At 40.7% G+C, this 9,834-nt stretch overlaps 1 protein-coding gene across 1 annotated transcript in view; it reads right to left on the reverse strand.

The window, feature by feature from the left end:
- The window catches only part of DNAH5 (dynein, axonemal, heavy chain 5), a 382,826-nt gene that overhangs the window by 16,450 nt on the left and 356,542 nt on the right, over nt 1–9,834 (reverse strand). Inside the window, exons 76-78 of the mRNA XM_006895016.1 lie at nt 7,822–8,034; nt 4,729–4,881; nt 2,801–3,032 (exon numbers count right to left, since the gene is read on the reverse strand). Coding sequence (XP_006895078.1) covers nt 2,801–3,032; nt 4,729–4,881; nt 7,822–8,034 — 598 coding nt within the window. The remainder of the gene's footprint in view (nt 1–2,800; nt 3,033–4,728; nt 4,882–7,821; nt 8,035–9,834) is intronic.

Consider the following 9,834-nt stretch of genomic DNA (forward strand, 5'->3'; position numbering starts at 1 on the left):
GTATGGTGATAGGATGCATCCCTGGCATCTTATTTTGAAAAACATTTCCTGATTTCTTAACCATGCAGTATTTCCTTGCTCTGTTCTGGTCCAATTTTCTCATGGGCGTCTTTCCTCAAAATTTATTAGCTATACTAAAGATTTCTTTCTTCTTTAATCAGCTAATGTTTCAAGTATATCCATACATATTCTGTCTTCTTTCTTAGCTAGGCAGACATGTTCCTAGAAGCAGCTGTCAAGAAATTCGAGGATAATATTACATTGGACAAATGTACTACACAAGACATCTTTAACAAGTTAAAAAGTACAGATGTGGTTTTGATGAGCAATATGTGTTTGGCCCAAGCAATGAATGATCTTTTCAATACTCTCATGCGGATATGAAAGCTAGACAATGAAAAAGAAGGTAAAAGAATAATTAACACTTTTGAATTGCCATGCTGGTGAAGACTATTGAATATAACATGAGTGTCCAGAAGGATGAAAAATTCTCTTTTTAAGGAAGTACAGGCGAAATGCTCCTTAGAAGGATGATGAACTTGACCTCACTTACTTTGTATATAATATTATGAGGGACCAATCATGGCTAGTATAGAAGAAGGTAAGTAAAAATCTCATATAAAGGAGCTCGGCTGGCTTAGTCCTTAGAGAGCTGAGCTGCTAACATAACGGTGTTGCCTCTCTGGTGGTTCAAATCCACTGGCAGCTTCATGAGAGAAAGATGAGCATCTCCTCTCATGTGATTTACAGCCTACAAAAAGCAGCTGAAGAGTCAGCTATAGACTACAAAAAGCAGCTGAAGAGTCAGCTATAGGCTATAAAAACCAGCTGAAGAGTCAGTTATAGACTACAAAAACCAGCTGAAGAGTCAGTTATAAACTACAAAAACCAGCTGAAGAGTCTTCCATGCTAACTTGACAGCAATGAGTGGGTGAGTGATATATAAAATGAGTTAATACAGAGGCTGCTATGGGCTCAAATATAGCAACAATGAGTGTGAGTATGATGGAGGACTCAACATTGTTCTCCATTATATACTGTTGGTGTGGTTGCTATGTGCTGTTGAGTTAGAACCAACACATAGCTGATATCCCAGCAGGTTTAAAGAGGTTGTAAATCACATGAGGGGATTTCCCATCTTTCTCCAGTGGAGCAGCTGGTGGATTCAAACCACACGGCTGTTAGTATATAGGCAAGAACTATTTATTCTCCTTTGATTCTCAGTAGCACTCAAAAAAGTGCCAATGATTGCCCATTAAATATGAGTGTGAATGTAAAGCCAGTTTGAAAAGAATAAAATCGACATATCTAAAAATGGACAGATGCTGCCCTGGATGTGCTCACTAGGTGGTGACAAGAAAACCTGGAGGACAACTACCGGCCAACTAACTGGAAGAGATCTGTATTTGTTCACATTCCAAAAAAGGGTGACCTAACAGAGTGTGGAAATTATTGAATAATATCTCTGATATCACACACAAGCAAAATCCTGCTGAAGATTATCCAAAAATGACTGGAACAGTAACATCGACAGAAAACTACAAGAAATACATGCTGGGTTTAGAAGAGGCTGTGGCACAAGAGACATTATCACCAATGTCAGACGGATCTTGGCTGAAAGCAAAGTGTATCAGAAGAATGCCTATTTATGTTTCATTGACTGTGCAAACGCACTTGACTGTGTAAATCACAACAAACTGTGGCCAAACTTGAGAAGAACGGGAATTCCTTGATTATGCTCATGAGAAACCTATACTTGGACCTGAAAGCAGTAGTTAGAACAGAGCGAGGAAACACTGCCTGGTTCAAAATCAGGAAAGAAATTATCAGGGATGTGTCCTGTCTCTATACCTTTTCAATCTATATGTGTAACAGATCACTCAGGAGGCTGGGATCTATGAGGAGGAATGTGGCTTTAGGATTGAAGAAAGGCTCACCAAATATCTGCATTTTGCAGAGGACACAACTTTGATTGCCAAAACTCAGGAGGACCTAAAGAGCTTGCCGCAGAAGGTCAATAATTGTAGTCTTTAGTGTGGATTGAAGCAAAATATCAAGAAGACAAAGATTCTCACCACTGGGCTAATTGGCAACACCATGATAGATGGATAAGAGATTGAAGTTGTTAACAATTTCACCTTGCTCATCTCCACAATCAACAAACAGTCTTGGCAGCAGCAGTCAAGAAATCAAAAGACAAATTGTTCTGGGGCAAGTTGCTGTCAGGGACCTCTCAAAAGGGCTGAAGAGCAATGATATCAGGAACTAAGGGACTCCTGAATCAGGCAACAGTCTTCACAATTACTTGCTATGTATCAGGGAGCTGGACAATGACTAAAAATTACAGAAGAACTGATACCTTTGACATGTGGTGCTGAAGAAGAGTATTGAACATACTGCCAAAAGAATAAATGGGCTTTTCCCGGAGAGGGTGAAACCAGGTTTCTATTTGATGGCAAGGGTTTTGACGCTCCATCTCAAATACTTCAAGCATGTTGTCAGGAGGGACCAGTTTCAAGATAGGACATCATGCTTGGAAGGGTGGAGGGACAGAGGAGGAGAGGAAGACCTTGGATGAAATGGTTAAACACAATAACTGGGGTACTGAGGGTAGATGTGTCGGAGACAGTTAGACAGGCTCAAGATAGGGCAGAACTCACAGCTATTGTGATGGGATTGCTGTGAGCTGCAGGCGACTGGACAGCACTTCACAGCAAGAAGAAGAAGAATGACATTCTGTGTTGACAATGTCATCCAATCTGATACTATCAAACTATTATGGATATGCAGGACAACTTACTGTTGTTTTCTGCAAAAATCCTTATGACAGGCATCAACTCAAACAGCACTTTGGGTTTGGATTCAATGAGTTTCATGTTCCTCTTGTCCCAGCCAGCTCCTTCCAGATACAAGCCATACACATAGACACCCTCAGCTGGAGGGGCAGAAATATCATCCTTCATCCACTTCGTGACTTCATTGCAAAGCACCATATTGTCCAGAGCCCAGCCTTTGTTGGCACGAGTTATCTCCTGTGGGAGAAAGCAACAAAAACAGAAGACAAAGGGAGAAATCAAAGGTTTGTCTTAATATGAAGATCATGGGTGGCCTTAAAGTACTCTTATTCTAGAGAATTATAAAAGTATTTAAGGGCCTAAAAATAATGTCATAAACAATAACCATGCTGCAATTTAACTATATATACTTTAAAAAATAAAACAAACAAAACACCCTTCAAATATCAAAGATAGTAAAATATGCAAAAGCGTGAATCTTATAAGGACAAAGCTTTCCAAGGAAGTTGTTGTTATGTGCCATTAAGTCACCTGCAACTCATAGCGACGCTATGTTCAAAAGCTCTGAACCTTGCTCTATCCTGAGCCAACCTTACTGTCTCCTCCAAGGAAGATAAACACAAATATTTGCCACTAAAAAGAGCAATAGAGAAGTTATAAGGCCGCAGCCTATCAAAGATCAAAGTGTTACAAGACCCCAAAAGCAAAGCTGTACATCCTATTTGAGTTCCAACTCTCTCAGTTTTCACCATATAAAAGATAACATCATAGGGTTGCCCAATTCAATTGGGGGGAAGGGGGTGAAGGAAATGGGGAGGATCTCTTGTAAAAAAAAAAAACCAATGTATTCAAACTTTCTAAAAAAATCATAGTAATATAGAACAAACAACAACATTTTCAAATGGAAGCTAGCAGTCTGCAGACAAGTTGCTAGATTCATGTTAACGATGACATAATCACTAGTGACAAAAAGTGGATAGTTCTTCTCTATCTTATTATTTTTTCAAAACCATAATGAATAGAGGATAGAAGGATAATTGATGCCTTTGAGCTGTGGTGCTGGAGAAGAGTATTGAAAATACCATGGACTGCTAGGAAAACAAACAGATTCATCCCGGAAAGGGTTAAACCGGGTGGCTCCTTGGAGGCAAGGATTCTGAGGTTCCTCTAACATACTTTGGACATGTTGTGAGGAGAGACAGGTCCTTGGAGAAGGACATCATGCTTGGGAGGGTGGAGGGACAGCGCAGGAGAGGAAGGCCCTCTATGAGGTGGATTGATTCAGTGACTGGAATAATTGGGATGGGAGTGTCAGAGACAGTGCGATTGGCACAGGACAGAGCAGAGTTTAGGGCTGTTGTACATAGGGTCGCTATGAGTCGCAAGCGACTTGACGGCACATAACAACAACAACAACAACATAATGAACAGTAGCATAAAAAGAGATCAGTTGGCCTAGTGGACAGAAAGTCATACTCCCAAGCCAAAGGTAGGTGACTCTAATCCACAGCCCTCAGGCCTGCCTTTATTTGTTTTAGGGTGAAACATTCTTCTAGGTCTTATAACCCTGGTATGATCATTTGCTGTACAGAAGTAACTCATGGTTGCTGTGAAGCCAAACACTGTGACACTGATGAGTCAAATGCGAGAATGGTTACCCAGAGTGAACAGTGTTTAGTAGAGATCCCTGATTAAAACAAGCTTGGAAGCAGGAGTGACATCCACTTCCCAAACAGCTTGCCTCTGGAAACCCAATGAACCTGGAGAAAAGATGAATGCTACACAAATGTCCGAGTCTTTCATTCATAGGCTCGCTATGAGTCACCTACAACTCGACGGTACTTAAAAGCAACAACAAGAACATAATGAAAGAAGAAAACCTCGACCAAAAAAAAATTGATAATAACCTAACAACTCAAGTGAGAACTTTTACCTGGCGCATCGCAGTCAGAAATCCTTGAGGGTTAAAAAATCCAGTCATCCAAAAGCAGTGAGGCCGCCCATTGAAAACCCAAGCTGTGAACTGGCTGTTTCTTTCTATCAGTTCAGTAAACCAAAATCCCAGCGTGCTTGAAACCCAAGAAGCCTGAAAAACATGCAGCAAAACAGTTAATTAGTATAGGTTTAACTCCGTCATTTAACTGGATATATTCTTAGGGAAAAAAATATGAATTCCAATTTCATTTTTAGAATGAGAAAAATCTCCAAGACAGTAATTTTCCTTCTGTTGTGGCATTTAAGGTTTTCAAATTATTCTCCTTGATAGCGTTAATGACATAAGGTATGGCAGTGGAAGGTCTGTTGTCAGGTGCCATCAAGTGGACTACAAATCATAGCAACCCTGTGAATGACAGACCTGAACTTGGCCCATCCTGTACTATCCTCATGTTCTCTGTTACGCACATACCCATTGTAGTCACTGTGTCAATTCATTTCACTGATTGTCTTCCTTTCTTTCACTGACCCTCTGCTTTTCCTAGCATGATTATTTTTCCCCCATGGGTAAGCCTCTTTTGACAACACACCCAACTACGTAAGACAATGTTTCACTATATTCTTGACTCTGTGAAGTACTCTGATTGTATTTCCTCTAAAACAGTTTTGTTTATTCTTTGGGCAGTCTATGGGGTATCTATACCCTTCACTAACACCACAATCCAAAGGCAGCAATTCTTTTTCAGCCTTCCTTATTCATTGTGCAACTTTTAGATTCATACAAGGCAATTAAAAATATCTTGGTTTGGATCAGATATACCTTAGTCTTTAAAGTGGTGTCCTTGCTCCTTCATACACTTTTAAAAAAATATGTGGTTGTTGTAGTGTTATTATTATAAGCCATTGAGTTAACTATGACTCATAGCGACCTTATCACCAATGGCTCTGAACCTTGCCCTATCCTGAGGCAACCTCACCATCTCTGCCACACCTGACCCCACTGCCACAGTCACAGTGCCAATCCATCTCAAAACATATGGTAGAACGAGCTAATCATCATGTGACTAAAGCAGACCCACTGCCACTCCACTGATCCTGATTCAATGTCACTCCACGAGTTACAGAGTAGAGCTTCCCCATTGCGTTTTCCTGGCAGTATTCGTCACAGAAACAGATTACCAGGCCATCAGTACTGCTCTGTGACATGACTGCCTAGGTGTGAACTGCCCATGTGTAGATTAGTGACTGAGCACAGATCAGTCGTGAGTCTCAGGGCCCTATCACACTAACCCCAGGTTGACATGAATACTAGATCGGTATGCTGTTCAACAGGGAGCTCGGACATGGCAACAACTGAGGATGTAGGAGGACCATGCAGTGTCTCAAATAGTGGCTATAAGTAAGTACCCACAAGACAGCATCTAATGACAGCAATGCTATTCATGTCGCTTGCTGTTCAAAGAACCACCTTCCACATACAAAATACTTCTTATAAAAATCAACTGCTGTCAAATGAATTTCAAACCATAGCAACCTTCCATTGGATTTCCAAATCTATGAATTTTAACTAGAAGGATCTGCCTTTCTCTTATGGAGAAGCTAATAGGTTTGAACTGCCAACCTTTCAGTTAGCAGCCTAAGACCCTACTAAGCTACCAGGTACCTTAAAATACATACACACAAATAAATACATCACCAATTCTATTATTTACTGAAATACAACAGCTTTCCACTATTTCTCATTAGATTACATTTTCAATGAGTACAATACATCACAGGATTTCTATTTCCATAAGTATATTCACAGCATCATCAAGATAAGGCACCATCACTATGAAATATGGGCTATGGTTCATAAATTATAGACACCTTTCTCCACTCATCATTTTTAATGAGGTGAACAACAATCATTTTACGGGACTATCGTCCTTATAGAATATATTTTTATTTATTTCATCCAGTGAAAAGACAAAAATGGAAACCCAAGTGGCTTTACCATCCACAAATTAACGGAACTCTCCCTGAATTCATTTGTGGAGCATATATTAATAGAGCCGGCACAAACGTGTCGTTATATACTGCAGCCACTTGTAGGTAGCTGCACATCATATATGATAACTTTTTTACTATAACTGCAATAATCGATATGTGAATAAACATAGTAACCAACAACTGGGCACTTCAAAGGCACCTCACAGTGCTATTAACAGACAAGATTGTTGATCTGCTTCCACTAATATTACATCAGCAAACACAAAGGAGCAGTTCTATTCTGTAACACCTGGGGATGGCAGGAGGTGGAATTGACCCCAATGGCAACCAACAAGAATAACATGAGGATATTAGTCACACACACACACACACACACACACACACACACACACACACCCAAAACAAAAATAAACCCACTTTCAAGCACATTATCCTTAGCTGTTTCCACTTGACCAATTAGAATTCTTTTTTAAGATTAATTTTAATGAACGTTTACAGAGATTTTGGATTTCCATTCATTCATTGTTGCATTTTTCTCCCTGACCACCCCTCCCCCCTCCAGTTCATTCTTCTCTTTGAAAAGTGAAGGAAAAATTCTTTCATTGGTATACAATCCCTCCTCCCCGAGTACACTCCACTATGCAATCTTCATTCTGGACTCTTATCATAAGCATAATACCCAATAATTTATCACTTTTTAAACAGTTCTCTCCCTCATCTGTTTCAATGCAGTATACATAATTTACCCAGTCTTTCTCAGTCTCACTCCAAGCCTGATGCTAGTCCTGTTCTACAAGAGTGGCACTATTCAGTATTTGTAGTTTTTGTGACTGAGATACCTCACTCAGCATAATGTCCTCCAGGGTCACCCATTTTAAATAATTTTGCATATGTTCCTTGTTTTTCAATGCAGTGTAGTATTCCATTGTGTGAATATACCACAGCTTCTCTATCTATTCTTTTGTTGATGGGCACTTAGGTTGTTTCCAACTCTTTGCTACTGTGAACAAAGCCGTGATAAACATGGGTGTGCATGACCAATTCTAACTCTTACAAAGGTTGGTGCAGAATAGCAGAATAGCAGTAGGTTCATACACACTTTTTTCCACTGAGCAGGAATTCTGGCGTCAAACATGCAATCCAAAGCATCTCTTAGATTTTCACTCATGATAATGGTACCATCAATGGCGAGCTTAAGGTCAGTCAGAGTGCTCCGGACAAGGGAGAGGACCCTCTGCATTCTGTCTATCTCCTGCCGCAGGAAAATGTTCATCGGCTGGAACAGACCCATCTTCTGCAGCCTCTCCTTTACCTGTGGTGGAAATATAAAAAAAGGGGTGTATGATTCCATGATTTGCCCTGAAGCTCAATTTTTACCCCAAACAATATGCCTATAAGGTGAACAATAACCCCAGGGAGGCATTCACTCCTTGGAATAACCAGCAACACAAATTCCGAAGGGCAACATTTGCCCAGCGTGAAGGCAGGAAGAGGCAGGGTGGACTGGTTTAATGGAAACAGAAATCACAGGGAGGAAGTGGGGACAGTGTATTGTGTTAGATCGTATTGTAAATAGTGTTCTAAAACAATATGCCTGTGGAGAGTTGGCTAGAAAATCAACTTACTCTGTCAACCTGCACTTAAATAACAATAAAAAGAAAATAAATTTAAAATAATCAATAATTTTATAGAACTGATGTATTTGGGATTCTAAAAATGTTCAATGTCTTACAATCCCATCTGGAAAAAAAAAGATGTAAAAAATGGAGAATCTATCAGATGTTACTGTTGTTGTTAGGTGCAATTGAGTCAGAACTGATTCAATAGCTGATCAGCTCGTGAGTTTTTCAGAAGCTGAAAATCTCACGAGAGCCTGTTGATCTTTCTACTGCACAGCCGAGGGTGGATTTGAATTGCCGGCCTTTGAGTTGGCAGTGTAGCAATCTATCCACTAGACCAGCAGAGCTCCTTTCTATCAGGTAATCACTCTGACTTATTTTTTATTCTTGAGGGAAAGGACAGGCACTCAGGAACACACAGAAGATTATCTACTACTTGACCACAGTTCTTGGAGTTGGACATCATTCTTGGAAAAGAAGAGGGTCAGTGGGAAACAGGAAGACGCACTAGAAGATGGATCGTCACAGAGGCTATAACAATGAGCTAACACACAGCACTGATCAAAAAAGATGGCACAGGACCAAGGGGGGGCCTTGTTCTCCTGTGCGTGGTGCTCTGTGAGTCTGGACTTGCTCAATGACTCAATGTGAAAACAGCCATGCAACGCTTACTGGGAATAGTCATTCTAATTCCAAATACACTCAAAGCCACACCCAGTGACATATGCACACAAGCACAACTATTCTGCTAGCTGCCTCAAAGAACTAGACTTCAGTTTTAAAAACTTTCTGTTTTACCCATTTTTTTAAAAAAAGTCATCCATGCATCTGCCCATTTGTCCATTCATTCATTTCCATTGTCCACGCCTTTCCTGAGGGTCTTCTCCGCACCAGATACAGCAAGCACTGGGGTGAGGTGCCTCACCCTGGTGTTAAACCAGCTACACTGAGTAGAAGCCACCTCCTGTGGGTCACGTGTGTGTCAGAGTAGAATGTGATCGATAGGGATCTCCACAGCTTAGTGTGTGGGGTGCAGGCCGTCGTCCAAGGCTCCTCTGGGTGCACACCAGCCTCCATCCTGTGGTTAGTGCTTCTCATGGACTGAACCGTGCCCATCCACCCCCAATCCATGAATGTAACCACATAATGTGCAAACTGTGGAATGATTCCCCACGATCCGGCTGTAAGAAGGGCTAATGATAGAACAGAGCACCTTAATCCCATTCCGTCCTTTGAGTCAGTGTAAGAGACGTTTTCCCAGCATGTGGCCTATAACATTTTCTATCTCACATAAATAAATGGAGAGGAGATGAAGCCAAGGACGGTCGCCTCGTATCTCCAAGAGTTCAGGTTGACCTTTTGGGTTCAGGTGCCTGCACTACGGAGCTTCTTTTTTTTTTTTTTTTAACATCCCATTCTTTAATGCAGTTTTCCAAACAAAAACAAAAGCAAACATGAAACTGGATTTTCAGCTATAATTTGTTTTAAGTTTA

Source organism: Elephantulus edwardii, unplaced genomic scaffold (assembly GCF_000299155.1).
Source record: "Elephantulus edwardii isolate Elephantulus edwardi_28Jun2011 unplaced genomic scaffold, EleEdw1.0 scaffold00153, whole genome shotgun sequence".
NCBI lineage: Eukaryota > Metazoa > Chordata > Mammalia > Macroscelidea > Macroscelididae > Elephantulus > Elephantulus edwardii.